This window comes from Dendropsophus ebraccatus, chromosome 3 (genome assembly GCF_027789765.1).
Source record: "Dendropsophus ebraccatus isolate aDenEbr1 chromosome 3, aDenEbr1.pat, whole genome shotgun sequence".
Classification (NCBI taxonomy): Eukaryota; Metazoa; Chordata; class Amphibia; order Anura; family Hylidae; genus Dendropsophus; species Dendropsophus ebraccatus.
Window position 1 is genome coordinate 158,373,039 of NC_091456.1, and position 19,918 is coordinate 158,392,956.

The 19,918-nt window shown below is 42.6% G+C and overlaps 1 protein-coding gene across 2 annotated transcripts in view; it reads right to left on the minus strand.

Annotated features, from left to right (window-relative positions):
* The window catches only part of EPB41L4A (erythrocyte membrane protein band 4.1 like 4A), a 181,297-nt gene that overhangs the window by 6,314 nt on the left and 155,065 nt on the right, over positions 1 to 19,918 (minus strand). For both annotated transcript variants that reach the window (XM_069964696.1, XM_069964693.1), the window contains 9 exons: positions 19,383 to 19,460; positions 18,883 to 19,004; positions 17,050 to 17,140; positions 13,067 to 13,150; positions 10,754 to 10,861; positions 9,356 to 9,403; positions 7,762 to 7,839; positions 3,118 to 3,237; positions 1,660 to 1,707 (listed from right to left, as the gene is read on the minus strand). In XM_069964696.1, coding sequence (XP_069820797.1) covers positions 1,660 to 1,707; positions 3,118 to 3,237; positions 7,762 to 7,839; positions 9,356 to 9,403; positions 10,754 to 10,861; positions 13,067 to 13,150; positions 17,050 to 17,140; positions 18,883 to 19,004; positions 19,383 to 19,460 — 777 coding nt within the window. The remainder of the gene's footprint in view (positions 1 to 1,659; positions 1,708 to 3,117; positions 3,238 to 7,761; positions 7,840 to 9,355; positions 9,404 to 10,753; positions 10,862 to 13,066; positions 13,151 to 17,049; positions 17,141 to 18,882; positions 19,005 to 19,382; positions 19,461 to 19,918) is intronic.

Below are 19,918 nucleotides of genomic sequence, written 5' to 3' on the forward strand. Positions count from 1 at the left end.
CTCACCTCTAGGCCTAAGGCCCCGTTCCCACTGAGCAAAAGTAGTGGAATTCTTCAGCACGTACAGAGCAGGAGCGCGTGCCTCCCATAGACTCCCATTATGAGCGGGAGGCTAACGGCATTCTGCGGCGGACAATTCCGTCGCGGAATTCCGCTACTTTTGCTCAGTGGGAACGGAGCCTAAAACTAAGCTGACACTTCCTGTTCTGTCTGTGATGATAAAGTGGTGGCTGCTGTAAAGTGATCTGAACAGCTTTAGGCCATGTTCACAAGTGGCAAGACAGGGGCTGTTCTGTGACACGGCCGTGTCACAGAATGGCCGCTGTCTGAGATGTTTAACTGTAGTATCAGCTGGGTGAACATCACTCCAATTTAATTGGAATGCGGGCACATTCGGGTGTGCCCGCATTCCAATTAGCCATAGCACACAATGTAAAGTACGGCCATTAGCCATTCTTTTCATTGTGTGCACAGTCTATTTAAGGCAGCCGCTGTTCATGGAATAGCAACCACACAACACAGACATGGCAGTTTTCTGTGCAGCCGCATGGAATTCCACCCGTAGTGTATACAGTGTGTATACACTGCAGCCGTGATTCAATAGGGCTTAATGCGATCGGCAACAACGTTGTTTAATAAAAAAAAAAAAAATACTTTGCGTGAACTTGGCCTTATAGTGAAAGATAACATCAGTAAATAGAACAGATAGAAGAGAAAAAAGGTCACAGCTCAGCCTCCCCCTCCCTGTGAAATGACCACTTTAAAGGTCACAGAATATGCTCAGTAATGATTCACATTCATGTCTATGAGATAAGTCCTGTCCATGAGGCTTGCTGTAAAACATATCAGTGAATGCTGTTAAAAACAGCGCAGGCAAGATGGCAGCCCACATAATAATTTTGCAACAAATTACATTTAAAAAATTACAATCTGAAAATAGAAAAGATTAGAAAAAAAACATCATATTTCAGCATTCTGAATCTGTGTGCTGCAAGTAATAGATGCAAGTGTGCCTAAATCTGACTGTGGACATGTGAGAATTCAACGGGTCTCAGTGCTGGAAACCGAGCCCTGTCTGTCAATCAAACTGCGGAGAGGTATTCCAGGACAGGCCATTACAGGGACCTAGGGTCCTTTTACACAGAAAGATTATCTGACGGATTATCTGCCAAAGATAATGAAGCCAAAGCCAGAAAGATATTTCTCCTCTTTTCTCCATTTCTGGCTTTGGCTTCAAATCTTTGGCAGATAATCTGTCAGTGTAAATGGACCCTTAGAAATCTTGCAGCTAGCTGTTTATTAGTGGTTTCAGACCCTGAACAGTTACTATAAATGCACAATGGGGGAAATTTATCAAGACTAGCGTATCAGTAAAAATTCCCTGCCCCCATTTACTACGGGTGCAGAAATGTACACCTCATCATGATATACGCCTGCTTGCAGGTCTAAATGCTGATAAATGAGGTGCGAGGCCACGCTTCCTCCCCGCCTTGTTACCTCCGCCCATTAAGCTTACATCTTACACGTCAGCAATGATAAATCTGGGCCTATATGTCTTATACAGCCTACCTACATCTGTCAGCAGTTATTACATGAATTTCCTACGGACAAATTCCCATTTTATGCAACCTTCTACAGAGAGTAAACAGTTAAATCTTACTGGATGTGCTTCCACAATTCTTCTTTTGCTTGGACATCTGGGCTTCTCCTGACAAAGAGAAGAAAAATAAAGTGTCAGTCAGTCAATGAATGCCAGTACTTCGCTTCGCTATACAGAGTAATGGCAGACCGGTTCTATGCTCACAGTCAGTGTCTCCATAGCTCACAGATTTACATGTATTATAAATTTCTGATTATAACTCTTGACTGTTGGATCAGGTTGAAAAGTCCGGCCCCCTGCGTCCCATTTTGGCAGAATAAGGACTTGAAGTGTGTCTATTTTTTACACTGCTGATCAGAGCATTCATGTTTAATGTGAATGTCAATCTGGAAACACGATTTTCTTCTCTAGAATAAACTAGGTTGGGAATTTCTTCATATATCTTTATAAGGATGGTATAAAACCATATACATTAGTAGTGACACAGAAACGGACCGGCAGCAGGCGATTGCTCTACCAAACAAGGCAGTCTATTACTTGTATTGTAAATGCTAAATCCAAATGTATTCTGTTGGAATAAAGAAAGTCCAGGCAGGTCAAAGGTCCCGAGGCCAACCCTACGGCTACAATTTCACCCTCCACTGCTCCATCTAGGGCCACATATCCGTGGAAGGTGAAAATCTCCTCGGGTTCGGCTTGGAACCTATGACCTGTTTGGACTTTTGTACATAGAAAGTGTTTAATATACTTACAGGATAAGAACATTATAAAAGGAGGAAGGAATTATCTGACGAATGGTAGTGCACTATTGTCAGTTGTATTGACCAGCAGTGGAGCTATATGGAGATTCTGATATCTTTTTATCTAGTGAAGAACTACAAGTCCCAGCATCACCGCTAATTCTTTACTAAATTTGGAATCTTATTACATGACCACAATCCTTATGCAGTGAAGTTGACAGATTTCGCGTTTACTGTCTGGAACATTACATGACTGTTAGCAGTAAGCGGAGCTGATCGACCTCCTCACTGCGCCAGGTTTAGAGCGTTGACCTGAGCAGACAATAATATGTGCGGACGTCACAAAAAACACCACACTAGAGAGTTAAAAGGTCTTAAGATTTAAAGTTATCAACTATCCATGGGATTAGTGATAAGTATTTGATCAGTGACGAACGACCACTGGGACCACGGGAGGAGGGGAGTCCCTTGTAATGAATGAAATGGTTCCATGGTCAATGATTACATTGGCTTTTGTTGTGTTGCGGTGAAGCCCAACTAGAAGGAGAACAAAGCTCTGCTACCAGATGAGTATTCTTCTATCCCTGATAATACCCTCCCTGTAGCCATACTGACATCATTTACTGGTCTGTGTAAAGATAATCACTAGTCACAGCCCATGAGTCATTGAGCAATGGACCGTGTCGTATCACTGATCGGATTAATGGAAATCCAATTAGGTGTACTGGTAATATCGATCATGGACGATAGCTAAACTGTAAACTTATACTTAACGTACGATCTGGAGCGGTGTCGTGACCTTCGGGAATTAGGGTCACCCTGGTTCTTCTCCTTTTGTCTCCTTAAAACAGCTTCCCACTGTGGAGCAGAATCCACCATGTCATTTTCCTGCCGTATCCTGCAATAAATGAATACTTTATGTTTTCACTGAAGCGAGTGCAAGTGCAATCATGTGACTAATGCTTCTGCTACTATGTAATTTTGCCGCTGTGCTTGTTTTAGAGAGAATTACTCAGTAGATCTGAAGAAACTAAAACCCAGGGTTGTGAAATACAAGGAGGGGGGGGGGGGGGGGGATTCTAGCCTTAGTAACAAGCAAACAGGAAAACCGCTAAAAACATCCTTCTTTAGGCTAAGTTCACACAGCGTATCTTTCAAATTAATCACGGCCATTGTTGCAATTTGCAACAACGGCTGTGATTTATTCAAAAGATACTTTGCACTGAAAATAAATGGAATCCCAGCCGGAGTGTATACATATAGTATACGTTCTATCCAGTATTGCAAGCGGGCTGCATGCAAGACTGACATGTCAGTTTTGTGTGGCCGCTATTCATTGAATAGTGGCCACACAGAATTGTCAGTTCACACAATGGAAAGTGCGGCTCCGGCCTGTGCCTTGGTGAATTGGGATGCATCCCAATTTAACAAAAATGAAGTTCATCTGGCTGGTACTGCAGTATCAGCTGGGATGATCTTCACTGACACTGGCCGTTCTGTGACATGGCCGGGTCACAGAACAGCCGCTGTCATACAGCGTGTGAAACCGGCCTTAACTATTATTTAAAAAAACTTCTGACATGTCATAGCGACATGTCAGAAGTTTGCATCGGTCAGTGTCCGGATTCTGACACTCCCGCCAATCACTAGAACGAAGGGGCAGCACACGCTCTACTCCTTCATCTCTGCTGTTACTGCTAATACAAGCAGTCTACGGAATTATTATGGGAGCCTATGGAACTAACTGCAATTCCGTCTACCTGATGCTCCATAGGCTCCCATTATAATGCAGATCGCACATATTACAAGTTTATAGAAGAGAAGAAGCTGAGCGCATCTGCCCCTTCGTTCTATCAATCGGCGGGGGTCTCAGCACCGTTTCATCTAATCAGAAGTTTTTTATTAATGATAGTTACACTTTAAAACTCTGATCAATGGGGGTCATGCCCATTATGGTCTCATCATATGTCTCTATCCATGGAGACCCAAACTTCTGGATTAACAGAGGATCTCGTCGCTGATCAGGAAGTGGGGTGTCATGACAGGCACACTTTAAGTAGTACAATCTTTGGTAAACTCTCAGTATGTTTTTAATGTGTGGGAGGAAACTCACACACAAACATACAAAGCTACAGATGTTGTCCTCTGTTGGATAAAGAGCCCAGCAACAGTGCTAACCACTGAGCCATCGTGCCGTCCATATCGTGAGCACAAAATATTTGGGGTCCGGCATCCAGACATCGGCGGCAGCAGCATGAGACAAAAGTGCCAGGAATTGTTCACAGGGACACGCAATCCAGAAATCTACAATGACATTAATGTATCCAATTGCACATTTGAGTTCCTGCGACTGCTACACAGAACGACAACCTCCTGCTGTGACCATGAAAGATTAAAGAGAATTCAGACACGGTGCCAAAATACAAGCGGCTCCTTACTTTCTGCCTATTCTCTGGGGCTGAATTATTCTCTGGATTAAAGGAGATGTCAATGAAAGGAATCAACTGTTCAAGGCTGTGGTCCTAACTATACACCTCAATTATCAGAGAGAATGCAATGAGGGAACTTTTTGTTTTATTGTTGCCTTTAATTTTATTTATTTTTTGCAGTCAACTATAATTTTAAAGCTTGTCTTTCTAGGCCTGGTCTTTACTAACATCCACATGTATGACCTGCTTCTCAGGAGTGGGGGTATGTTCACACACATTGGAGTTTCATTGCTGTAGGAAAATGAAGGATAACTGGACGGCAATGATAAGATGCAGTGATGCAATGAAATTATTGATTATTGCAGTAATGCAATACAAATGCATGTGTGAATACAGCCTACACAGCCATGATTTATTTATCACAGAGTATTCTGACACTTAGGCTATGTTCACACAGCGTACTATTTTTTAAAACAGCGGCCGTTCTTTTCAGCATGGGCGGCATTGCACTGAAATCAATCCATGCACACACCGCACCGACAATGGTCGTTGTTTGGTGCGGCCATGCAAAAGAATGATCCTCTCAATTAATGGCTGCTGTTCCACAAACAGTGGGCGTTATAAATCTTCCAGGCTCACATGGATGCAGTCTGATCATCCGAGGGGTGTATGGAAATCAATGGAAATAAATGTTCCTGCGGCTGCCAGAGCTCTGATGGCCCAGGGACATGCAAACGGACGGTTCTAAGACTAAGTGTCACTGTCGTTTGGACAGAGACATGTCACGTTTTGATCGGTCCGGGTATGAACACTCAGACCCGGCCTGATCAAAACTTGACATGTCTTGATCGGGAGAGTGAGCCAGGAGAAGACGCACTGCAGCGCGGTCCGCTCCCTCAGAGTCAGAGTCATAATGTAAGTCTATAGAGCCCGATTCTTTTTTTTTTTTTTTTCTTACACCTGTCAAAAGTGTTCCCGAACGACAGCGACACTTTAAGAACCCGACTAAACTATTTCCATCAGAAAGAAATTGAATAACACAGAAAAACAGTAACTCAGAACCCAATGAACCCATTATAACTCAATGAGGTATGTTCAATTGGCATGCTGATACAAGAGAAGGCAAGAGGGCAGTGTGAATGAAGGATTTTGCACCTGTTTAAATCCAAATGTGGGGCTGCTGTGTGTATAGTCACTTCTTACACCCCCCCCCCCTCCATTTATAAAAATAAATGAAACAGAGGTAACAAGCATAAGATAAGGCAACAGTCTATTCATAGACGTCCTCATTCCTCGTCTGCTGTCACCAAGAGGAGGGAGCAGAAATGAATGGGGAGATTTATTATATGTAGGGTATACTGTATGTGATCACATAACCCTGGGTAACTAGTGCCTCTGCTTCTGAATGCTTTGCCATGTTAGGCGATTTGGAGGGGCAGAGACTGTGATGTCAAAGTAACTCAGATGACTGTTCACTAACAGGGCAGACAAGCTGGCAGCAGCGCATGATGAATGGCTGTCAGTGTAATGAGATTTTACAGACTAGCAAACACTATCCAGCTAGCTGTATTAATACTGACAAGACACAAGCATCATAAAGGAAAGCCGCTTACGCATAGCCATTAGGTGCAGGTTGATGAGTGCTTTCCTTGCCATCCTGTTACCTCAAGTAATTTAATTTACCATGACATTGTCAAGTATTGATCCCCAACAAGCTCTGCATGAAAAAGGCTCTATAGAGAGTAAATGAGGACATTAGAGATTAGGTGAGACGCTGCTTCAATAGACTGGATCATTACAGGACTGAGGATCGAATGATATTGTTTGGCTGTGGAATAGATCTGTCATCAGTGCAGCATAAAATAGAAATAAATGGCTTCTCTGCACTCTCCAGGCCCCTATAGACATAGGGCTATGCGTCATATAGTTCTGAGGGCTTATTAAACCGAGCTATTACTAGGAGCAGCCATTTACTTCCAGGTTGTTTACACCAGGTTCATATTTGTGTTCTTTCATCAGTTGCATAGAGACAGGATGTTTTTTTTACAGCACATGCCATTAGTTGTGGTTTCTTCCTCAGTTTTCAAGACAAACCATAACACTTCAAAACTGCATAAGGAATACAATGGCTACTTATGACATCAATAATTAAACAATGTCAATCTTGCATCTTGTATTGGATTTGTAACAATGTAACCACACAATAGTGTAAAAAAACCCCATCCTGGTGGAAATTACCTATTTGCACCACTAGGTGGCAGGCAAGGAACCTTTACTAATCCAAGAGTAAGAAAGTAATAAAAACAGTGGCAGGTGCACAAGCCAAAGACTGCTGGGTATAAACTCATCCGAGCAATTTTCATTAGTGATCCTAAACTAGAATTTAAGAGACCAGTCATCTAGGTCAGGATTTTTTTTTTTTTTTTTTTTTTTTTACTACTGACTGTAATAAAAGGTGGAAAATTGGGTTTAAAGGGAACAGCTTGAGATCATGCATATATAGAAGTTTTCAATATTCAGTTAAGTAGATTCTGATTCAGAAATAAGCTTTTCGCTTTAAACAAATATACAGTGTTATTATCCTTCTATGCAAAATGTGCAATTTTTGTCAACTACTGAGAAAAAAACCAACACATAAAGCAATTGTGACACATTTCTGGGTATAAGGATTTATTCAAGATGACTCCTGATGAGATGAGCAAATTTACAGTAATAACAAAGAGAAGTGCTGGGTTATCTCTGCAATCCGCTCATCAGCCGGCTGCCATATAACTCACTGCTGCTTCTCCCTGGGTGCTGGGAAAAGCTGGATCCAGTTCTCCCAGTTTCCCAGGACTGGATCCAGCTTTTCCCAGCACCTGGGGAGGAGTAGCAGTGAGTTACAAGGCAGACGGCTGATGACTGGATTGCAGAGATAACCCAGCACTTCTCTTTGTTATTACTGTAAATTCGCTCATCTCTAGTCCTGATGGATTCATAGTTATATAAGTTACCTGTTTCGTTTTTTGCGATGTTCCCTGTTGCAGTTTTCAGACTCACTGCCACTACTGGTATTACAGCGCGATCGTGACCTGAGAAAATGAATAACAATAAGGAAATAGAAGCATGATATCAGTAACTGTATCTTCCCAACCTTGGACCTAATGCACTTGGCTATATCATGGCTCTGTATAGGAGTTCTGGGAAGATTTGATTGCACTCAGCAAGACTATGGGATCCTCAATAGTCCATGTTCTTACAGAATCCACAAAAAATGGGATATTTCAAAGTCGCATCAGTAAGGGCTGGGTTCACTCTGCGTTTTTGCGATCCGTTTTTGCAAAAAATTGTGTGCATCCATTTTGATCCCTTTTTTCCATTGACTTTCATGATTTAAAAAAAGGATCAAAACCCATCCATTTTTTAAGGAACACAAAAATAAGGTCAAGTACGTTTTTGTGTACGTTAATATTTTTTTTTTCTTAAATAATGTGTGAGCAGTGTGAACCGAACCTAAGTCTAGGGGAGAATATCTGCATAACGCAGTACAGATGTGGTAGGGGAGATATCTCCATAATACAATGCAGTACAGATGTGGTAGGGGGGATATCTCCATAATACAGTACAGATGTGGTAGGGGGATATCTCCATAATACAATGCAGTACAGATGTGGTAGGAGGGGATATCTCCATAATACAATGCAGTACAGATGTGGTAGGGGGGATATCTCCATAATACAGTACAGATGTGGTAGGGGGATATCTCCATAATACAATGCAGTACAGATGTGGTAGGGGGATATCTCCATAATACAATGCAGTACAGATGTGGTAGGGGGATATCTCCATAATACAATGCAGTACAGATGTGGTAGGGGAGATATCTCCATAATACAATGCAGTACAGATGTGGTAGGGGGGATATCTCCATAATACAGTACAGATGTGGTAGGGGGATATCTCCATAATACAATGCAGTACAGATGTGGTAGGGGGGATATCTCCATAATACAGTGCAGTACAGATGTGGTAGGGGGGATATCTCCATAATACAATGCAGTACAGATGTAGTAGGGGGGATATCTGCATAATACAGTACAGATGTGGTAGGGGGGATATCTGCATAATACAGTACAGATGTGGTAGGGGGGATATCTCCATAATACAATGCAGTACAGATGTGGTAGGGGGGATATCTGCATAATACAGTACAGATGTGGTAGGGGGGATATCTCCATAAAACAATGCAGTTAGACGCGCTAGGATGAAAATAAAACTAGAGAGACTACATGCGGTCACATTTATGGTGGAACTAACACGGTATGACAGTCTGTCATTATTGGGTATTAATGTCTGCCTGCTTGTGGTGTGGCAGCTCTCCATAAAGCCTCCAGAAATTATCTGGATGGAGACATTATCTGGATGGAGAGAATGTCACAAGAAGAAAGCATTTTACATTTTACACTTTCCAGCCATCTCAGTTTTGCACTAGCACCATGTTGCCCTATAGTGATGGATGCATGCGTCTGAATCCGCTCCCCCATGTGCTCACCAATAGCTGTGTGATACATATAGCCACCACAATGCGTATGTCAGTCGCATACAAACCTCCTTCTGTGCTTGAGATCAGAATCTTCCCCGCTGTTCTGTCCTTTCCTGTATAAGATAAAAGAACACAATATATAGACATGTATATGAATAAGTTATCACTATAATATATTTTAGTTAATAATACTAAAAGAAATAAAATGAAATAAACGGACTGCATTCACCTGCTATAAAAACATACTACCTTTTACCATTAGTAGATAAATACAAATATGCACAAAACTTGCAAAAACAAATCTAAAAAAATCTGAAGTCTTCCAGTACTTATCAGCTACTGTATGTCCTGCAGTCTGACACAGCGCTCTCTGCTGCCACTTCTGTCCATGTCAGGAACTAGGGATGAGCGAACCGTCGGACTTTTGGTCCGACGGCATCTTCGCTCAATTACGATGCCTGCGATGCCTGCGATCCCAGGTGCATAGTTGCGCTCCCGGGAATCTGGGGGCAGGATCTTCCAGGGAATTCAAGATACATTCCCTAGATTTCCAGGGAATGTATCTTGAATTCCCTGGAAGATCCCGGCCGCAGATTCCCGGGAGCGCAACTATGCACCCGGGATCGCAGGCATCGCACTGGAGTGAGCGGCTTTCGGGCCGAAAGTCCGAAAGTTTCGCTCATCTCTATCAGGAACTGTCCAGAGCAGGAGAGGTTTTAAAGTGTCACTGTCGTAATTTTTATTTATTTTTTTGCAGAAATCAATAGTCCGGGCAATTTTAAGAAACTTTGTAATTTGGTTTATTAGGCAAATTTGCCATTATCTGCATTCAAAAATACTTTCCCCACGTCCCCCTCCCCCCTCTCTAATTCACTGCTCATTATCAGGAAATATCGACTCTTTTCCTGAATGGAGAGGTGAGGGGGGAAATTAGCCGCAAGCAGAGGGCAGAAAACAAAGGATTACACAGCGGGAACTGTGTGAAAGCCTCTATTCAGAAGTCAGAGCTGTTGTCCTGTTTTGGTGCCTCATCTCCCTCCACCCCCTCTCCATAAGAGAGCCATGAAAATAGAGGGGAAAGCTCATGATAAAAATGCATTTTTGGCTTATTAACCCAATTACAAAGTTTCTTAAAATCGCCTGTACTATTGATTTCTAATTAAACGACAGTGACACTTTAAACTGAGATTTGTTACTGCTCTGGACAGTTCCTGACACAGACAGAGGTGGCAACAGAGAGCACAGTGCCAGACTGGAAACAATACACCACTTCCTGCAGGACATACAGCAACTGATACGTACTCATTCAAAGTGAAGTCATTGGTGTTAAGTGCAGGGCAGACATTTGCCATCAAAACTCCAGATTTAAGATCAAGATGTTTCCACTGGCAGCAGCCCAGACGTATGAGCGTTGGTTAACCTTTAGCCAATGTACTCCAAGACACTATTCAGAAGCTACTTACCTCCGGATTGGCTGCCCTGACTCGTTCTCACTCCCGGACTGATTACGCCGCCGAGGGCTGGGGAACTTTGGTGACTTAGTGCGGTCATTGGGAGTATTATACAATCCGCTGAAAAGAGTTATGCAAATGATGAAGTTAACATGCAGTTAATTCTCTGCTACTTGTGTCCTTCATGCAAATCATTGCGGTACAGCTGAGTAATTGGATCTTTATAATAGAGTGACATGTCTGACCCTTGAAAATGAAGACTTAGAGAGGAGAAGTGTTTTACCGAGCAAAAGCCGATTCTAAGCCTGGCCCGGCATAAAAATGAGTTTTCAGGTGATCCTGAAGCCTTGTGTACAGCAAACATGTACATAGAACAACATACACAGAATAAAATAGAAGAAACCATGAGATATAGCAGGGGTAGGAAACCTTGGCTCTCCAGCTGTTGCAAAACTACAACTCCCATCATGCCTGGACAGCCAAAGCTAAAGCGTTGGCTGTCCAGGCATGATGGGAGTTGTAGTTTTGCAACAGCTGGAGACCCAAGGTTCCCTACCCCTGAGATATAGCATACCTACCTGCAAGTGTGATCTATATAACCAAAGTACATAAACAGCAGTATTAGGGACATATGAAAACTGCTGCTTCCATGTATAATGAGGGAAACAGAAATAACTCAAGGTAACTTATTTTTACCCAGAATCAGTGTAGGGTCTCATGGGTCTCTGTACGGCGTTCCACCTAGTCGCTATAGGGCCATATCATCACGGATCTGTACAACAATGATTTGTACTATGACCGTGTGCATGACCCCTACTAGAAGGAAGGACGCATCAGCACACGGATCGATCAACAAGGTTTAAAGCAACTGAACATTTACCATTATAAGAGATGTAAAGATAAAGTTATATACGGTATATATATATATATATATATATACATATATACACACACATATATATATACACTCACCGGACACTTTATTAGGTACACCATGCTAGTAACGGGTTGGACCCCCTTTTGCCTTCAGAACTGTCTCAATTCTTCGTGGCATAGATACAACAAGGTGCTGGAAGCATTCCTCAGAGATTTTGGTCCATATTGACATGATGGCATCACACAGTTGCCGCAGATTTGTCGGCTGCACATCCATGATGCGAATCTCCCGTTCCACCACATCCCAAAGATGCTCTATTGGATTGAGATCTGGTGACTGTGGAGGCCATTTGAGTACAGTGAACTCATTGTCATGTTCAAGAAACCAGTCTGAGATGATTCTAGCTTTATGACATGGCGTATTATCCTGCTGAAAGTAGCCATCAGATGTTGGGTACATTGTGGTCATAAAGGGATGGACATGGTCACCAACAATAGTCAGGTAGGCTGTGGCATTGCAACGATGCTCAATTGGTACCAAGGGGCCCAAAGAGTGCCAAGAAAATATTCCCCACACCATGACACCACCACCACCAGCCTGAACCGTTGATACAAGGCAGGATGGATCCAAGCTTTCATGTTGTTGACGCCAAATTCTGACCCTACCATCCGAATGTCGCAGCAGAAATCGAGACTCATCAGACCAGGAAACGTTTTTCCAATCTTCTACTGTCCAATTTCGATGAGCTTGTGCAAATTGTAGCCTCAGTTTCCTGTTCTTAGCTGAAAGGAGTGGCACCCGGTGTGGTCTTCTGCTGCTGTAGCCCATCTGCCTCAAAGTTTGACGTACTGTGCGTTCAGAGATGCTCTTCTGCCTACCTTGGTTGTAACGGTTGGCTATTTGAGTCACTGTTGCCTTTCTATCAGCTCAAACCAGTCTGCCCATTCTCCTCTGAACTCTGGCATCAACAAGACATTTCCGCCCACAGAACTGCCGCTCACTGGATGTTTTTTCTTTTTCGGACCATTTTCTGTAAACCCTAGAGATGGTTGTGCGTGAAAATCCCAGTAGATCAGCAGTTTCTGAAATATTCAGACCAGCCCTTCTGGCACCAACAACCATGCCACGTTCAAAGGCACTCAAATCACCTTTCTTCCCCATACTGATGCTCGGCTTGAACTGCAGGAGATTGTCTTGACCATGTCTACATGCCTAAATGCACTGAGTTGCCGCCATGTGATTGGCTGATTAGAAATTAAGTGGTAACGTGCAGTTGGACAGGTGTACCTAATAAAGTGGCTGGTGAGTGTATATATATATATATATATATATATATATATATATATATATATATATATATATATACCCCATTTTTTAGGGAAACAAGGAATAGATGATATAAAGCAAAAGAGCCGCCCAGCAGAGAATACTTTTTGACAGCACTGTACCTTGCGGAGCCGTTTTCTTCCCAAGGGGCACTTGTTTTACTTCTTTGGGTGTCTGGGCTGTTGTCACGTTTGACCTTTTTGGAGCTTCAGACAAAAATGCATAAATGAAGAAAAATGAGAGTCATCTCAAGAGGAACAAGGAAAGGTAAATTCAGCAAGACCGGTTTCAGACTTTTTTTTTTTTCAGCTCTAACTACAGTAAAATGCTCCTAGTATATCTAACATGCTGAATGACTGTCGTCCCCCAAACAATGCCTAAAGGACATAAGGCAACGGTATACTTAAGTGAACCAGCCAAATTGTATGAAAAAGCATAGATGTGTATGGATATTTATCCAATACAACTTTATACAGGCCTGGACTGGGCCACCGGGGAACCGGGGGTTCCCCTGGTGGGCCCCCGAGCTACAGTGCCCTCCCCAGCTATGTGCCTGTGCAGCCGTGTCTGTGCCTGGCAAAAGAGTAAGCAAAAAAGAAGATACAACAGCACAGTTTGCAATGAGTATATAGGTGGGTGCTCGTCTCACCAACTGGCCCAGGGCTGGTAATACAATCCAGGAAAAAGATGCAGGAGACAGCACATCCAAGGTGAAAAGAGTCCAGTATTTATTATCACACCAGTGCGCGACGTTTCGGCTACAAACAGCCTTTTTCAAGCAGTAGCCGAAACGTCGCGCACTGGTGTAATAATAAATACTGGACTCTTTTCACCTTGGATGTGCTGTCTCCTGCATCTTTTTCCTGGCAAAAGAGTAAACTACACATATTACGTGTTGTGCGATTATTACATATTATTATTATTTTTATATATATAACACAGCACTTCTATTATAGGGGAGAGGGGTCTATGGGCCACACAGTGCATCAAGGCCTGCATAAGGATACAACATTTGTACTCCTCTGGATATAGACCACATAATTCAGCATTGCTTAGCAGCTGTCGGGTATATAATGACATAGTTGACAAATCTATACGTATGCACATGGTCAAGTCTCAGACAAAACAAGGACATATATCTATATATGACATCTCCCACAATTTACAGAGTTTCACCGTGTCAATTACAGATACGAACTAATGTTTCATTTTACGTCAATGGAGAATTTCTTTTCCCTGTCGGCACTTGTTACAGAGAAATGAATACATGTACATGGGCTTGTACTGAGCTGACAAGTCATTAGCAGAACAATCACAGCAATGGGAACAATGAGAGGATAGGTGTTGCTGGGGCAGCGGCTACGAAACTCTACACTTTTACAGCCTCAAACTTGTGAAACCAAACACCAGATACATCAATCCTTTTCCTCCAAGAATAAGAAAGATGAGTTTTTTGTCAGACATAAAGATTCAATACACTATCGAAAATGTGTTTTAGCTTTTTAGTGATTTTATTATACAAAGTACAGAACAGCTGAATGCTGCAATACATAGGATTTATATAAAATGTATACAATGGAAATCTATCATAGAAAACCCATGTCCATATATCTTATTAAGGCCGTTTGGATACCCTATTCTCTTTCACTCAGAGTGGACAGCCTACCCGGGTACCTGATCTATCCATGCATTAGGCCCCGTTACCACTGAGCAAAACTAGCGGAATTCCGGGGCGGAATTGTCCGCCGCGGAATGCCGTTAGCCTCCCGCTCATAATGGGAGTCTATGGGAGGCGCGCGCTCCTGCTCTATCCGCGCTGAAGAATGAACATGTTCATTCTTCAGCGCGGGGAGAGCAGGAGCGCGCGCCTCCCATAGACTCCCATTATGAGTGGGAGGCTAACGGCATTCCGCGGCGGACAATTCCGCTGCGGAATTCTGCTAGTTTTGCTCAGTGGTAACGGGGCCTTACATGGTTAGTATTTAAAAGGGTTATCCAGTGCTACAAAAACATGACCACTTTCCCCCTACTGTTGTCTCCAGTTTGGGTGGGGTTTTGAAACTCGGTTTCATTGAAGTAAATGGAGCTTAATTGCAAACCACACCTGAACTGGAGACAACAGTAGGGGGAAAAGTGGCCATGTTTTTGTAGCGCTGGATAACCCCTTTAAAAGGGGTTATCTAGACCCTTTCTTACAGAGACAGCACCACTCTTGTCTCCAGTTCAGGTGTTGTTTGCAATTAAAGGGGAACTCCAGGTAGAGGTTAAAAAAATGAAACTTCTGCAGAAGCATGAAGCATTACTTACCTATCTATTCCAGTTTAGTAACTACCAAAACTAGATTTGTTTTGAAGAATTTTGTTCTGTATTGTGTGGCTGTACTTCCTGGTTGAGCAGTTGTACACAGTACTACAGGTTCTAGAATGCAATGCTTTCCCTCAGCTGTTCATCAGAGTCCCCCACTCTGCCCATTCCTCGCCCAAGTCTGTTGCAGAACATGAAGGCTGTGTTAACAGATTGCAGTTTCATTGTGTTACTGAATTATTAGCAGTACTTTATCAATTCATTATTGTCCCACCCACACAGCACACTGTATTCTCTACATGTAACACCACACAGCACAATGTATTCTCTACCTGTAACACCACACAGCACGCTGTATTCTCTACCTGTAACACCACACAGCACGCTGTATTCTCTACCTGTAACACCACACAGCACGCTGTATTCTCTACCTGTAACACCACACAGCACACTGTATTCTCTACCTGTAACACCACACAGCATGCTGCATTCTCTACCTGTAACACCACACAGCACGCTGTATTCTCTACCTGTAACACCACACAGCACGCTGCATTCTCTACCTGTAACACCACACAGCACACTGTATTCTCTACCTGTAACACCACACAGCACGCTGTATTCTCTACCTGTAACACCACACAGCACGCTGTATTCTCTATCCTGTAACACCACACAGCACGCTGTATTCTCTACCTGTAACACCACACAGCACACTGTATTCTCTACCTGTAACACCACACAGCACACTGTATTCTCTACCTGTAACACCACACAGCACGCTGTATTCTCTGCCTGTAACACCACACAGCACGCTGTATTCTCTACCTGTGACACCACATAGCGCGCTGTATTCTCTACCTGTAACACCACACAGAACCCTGTATTCTCTACCTGTAACACCACACAGCACGCTGTATTCTCTACCTGTAACACCACACAGACACATCTATATAACTTTTAATGTACTTTTAATAAAAAACAAGTTTTCCTTATCCGCAGTTCCTTTATAAGCTCCATTCACTTCAATGGAACTGAGTTGCAAAACCTACACCCAAACTGGAGACAAAAGTGGCGCGGTCTCTGGAAGAAAGTGGCCATGTTTTTCTAATGCTTTAGAACTGTACTTCAACTGTACTTGAATGGAGGCACGTGTCAATAACAACTAACTGTCTTGGGTTAGAGAAGCTGGACTATCAACGATCAGCTGAACATCAACACCATGCTATTCTAAAAGGATTTGTTCTCCTGAGACAAACCCTTTAAAGCAGACAAGTCAGCAGCTAAACAGGGGTAAAAATAGGCCAATAGGCCACAGTGCTGTTCACCAGAATTATATGCATATCTTTATATCTTCATAGGCTTTTCCAGGTCTGAGATACAATCCTTTTTGTTATATGTAAACAAGTCTCAAGTGCCAAGGGGTTACTTCCCTGCACGCAAAGACAAGTTCAGTCCATCTCCTCTTTATCATTGACCCCATGTCTGCTTGCATACAACACCCCCTTTTATTGCCAATGGACATGGACACATTAAATAAAGGTCTTATTACATCAAACCAGAGGTTACCGAAGACAGATCAATGAGTTCAATAGGGGCTTTATAAATCTGTCTTCAATAAACTCCCCCTAGTGGTGGCATCTATAAGTGTATTATTTAAGTCTATAGTTGTGTATAGTGAGCAGGGGATTTGGCTGTAGTCAGAAACTTCTGGATTTCCAACCCTGTATAGATATAATATGAAATGAATAACCACACCACACTGTACTATAGATACATTTTATCCTACAGAACAAGTTACCTTTTTATGGGTGAAGGGGCAATGATTTTGGTTGTGCCTTCATTTTCCCTATTTTCTCCATTTGTCATTATCTGTTCTACATTATTTGAGCCTAGAAAAGGAAACTTCTTGTTAGTTGGTAACCTATTGCCGTTTCACACATTGCAGACAAATACTCATGTTATATTACATTTATCTTGGCTCACTCTGTCTTCTCAGATCAGTAATGCAAAAATCTAAATCCTGCTTGGGGCTAAAATCACAAGTCACAGATGAACGTGTTCCTTTGAAGTAGTTTTTGCTCTGCTGATATAGCAGTATTGTCAAAGCTGGTCTGATTTCTGAAAAAAGTGTTGGGTTAGTTGGAAGATTTTTGCTGCACTCAGCAGTCATTGAAGGTTGTTCGGTGGAAATTCATTCTCCAGGAGTTCCATTCAAAAATCTACTCTATCCATATTATAGGGGGATGGTTGAAGGCTCTATGCCAGCCATTTGGGGTAGAAAACTTGTAAACATCTGCACAAGCCTTTGGTTTTACACCAGCCGTTCCATTTGTATTAAAAGTGGTCAGGGCTTAGTGTAATAGGGGCGTGTCCTAATCACATGCTAAGTTAACTACAAAATACTTTATAATAATGTGGGTTGCTACTATCTGTGATTAAAAGAGAATTCCGGCCATTTTTAAAATCTGGAAGCTGGCACGGGCAGGTGGGAATTTGATATTTAGTACTTACCTCTCCACGTCCCTGAAGTGAGCAGTACCAGCCTCAGGACCCCCACCGGGCTCCGGGATCTCTTCTGACAGGACGTCACAACATGGCTGATGGACTGGCTGCTCCGGCGGGGTCCGGAGGCCAGTTCCGCCACTCACCGTGGGCACAGGGAGAGGTAAGTTCGTACTTGTTATCAAATTCCCCATTGCCGCTGCCGGATTTTAAAAATGGCTGGACTTCTCCTATAAAGGAGAAGTGAAGCGAAAATTTTTATTAAAGTATTGTATTGCCCCCCAAAAGTTATACAAATCCCCAATATACACTTATAACAGGAAATGCTTATAAAGTGCTTTTTTTCCTGCACTAACTACTGCATCAAGGCTTCACTTCCTGGATAACATGGTGATGACACGACCAGACTCCCAGAGCTGTGCGGGTTGTGGCTGCTGAAGAGGATGATGGCAGGGGGACACTGAGGGACACAGGGCCCTGAATGGACGCTGAGCATCCCTCTGCCATCATCCTCTCCAGCAGCCACAGCCCGCGCAGCTCTGGGAGTCAGTTTGTGACATTTCCCCATAATAAGTGTATATTGGGGATTTGTATAACTTTTGGGTGGTAATACAATACATTAATAAAAAATGTTGCCGTTTTTCTCCTATAAGTCTATATTAAAAAATTTCAAACCAGTTTCCATGGTAGCAGACAACAAACAAACACTATGTAGTCTGATGCTACTGTACAGTCATACTTCCTACCATCTGCCTCTAACTTGATATCATACATGTTATCATGCATTGGAGTGCTGATGGAGGGAGGTGAAAATTGCAGGATCAGATTATCAAAGGTTTGTTTGAATCAAGACTATTTGCAAAGTTGCTACAACATCCCCCACACTCTGTTTTTTAAATATCACAGGTTGCCAACCCTCACCACCCCTGCCCTTTGTCCCCTAGCACATGTTAATTTAAGCAGCCAAGTAGATGGTTGCCTAACCTGCACAGTAGAGAAGATGCATAAAATATTATGCAGATTCTTCACATTATGGAAAGGCTAAGTGAACCCCGGATATAAAGGCAGATTTCAGGTGTTACACAGCTGTGTGCACGAAGGAAGTTGGTGTATTGAGGAATAACAATACCTGGCTGCTGTGTGAGAGCTGTCCTTTTCGGATACGTTTTACTCCGAGTTCTTTCTACCCTTTGATCAGGCCGGGGCAACTGGATGGACAGGTCTCTGCACATTTGTGAGGCAGTCCTACCACTGGGAATAAAACAAAAAATTATATAAAAGTATAAACTTTAAATAGAATATTAAGCGGATGACAACATCTGTATACGATAACAGTACGTGCAACCTCCATAATGCACCTTCACCATAAAATACTGCTAATCATATATAGTATAAGGACTAGAACATGACCACCATGGGTACATACACGATTTAAACCATTAGAATACAATAAACAAGCAAACTGCAAGGAAACGGAGAGGAGAACACACAGACTCTGCTAAGTTCCCACAGGGAATACAATGATAAATGATGTTTGTGAACACCACAAATAATATCCCTAACAATGCCTGGAAGCAACCAGCCCGACATGTTGTAATCTGTGTTCTCCGATAGTATACATTTACTTACCTGTACCGATGTCTGGAACCTAAGGAACCAAGTTTACTGAGCTTCCTCGACAGAGTGTTAGGGTCATTTTCTGGAATCCTGTAAGGCAAAAAAAATGGGGGGGAAAATGGTTACATACAAATTTTCCTCAACCAGTGACCTTAAAACCACATGTGGCTCTTGGGCCCTCTGCACGTGACTTTCCACTGGGGCAAATATTATGCACTAGTGGCATCAGGGATATCATAGCATTGCTGACACTTTGATTTCTATTCCTGAATCTTACTAGCCTATAAACCCCTTCAGTAGGTCCAGAGAGGGCAGCAATGTTAAAACCTCAAAAATGAAGCAGTCCCAACGTGGATGATATACAATGATTATGTATGGATTGTCTCCCTACCTCTACTCTTCTGTACCCCCTTCTTTTCTTTCTCTCTGTTCTCTCTTTTTCTTCTCCTGCGAGGGCCTCAGCCCTTTTTTGGTATTCCACACTATGATGTTACCGGTTTTACCCATTAGGGTATGTTCACACTGAGGAATAGGCAAAAAATAGGCGA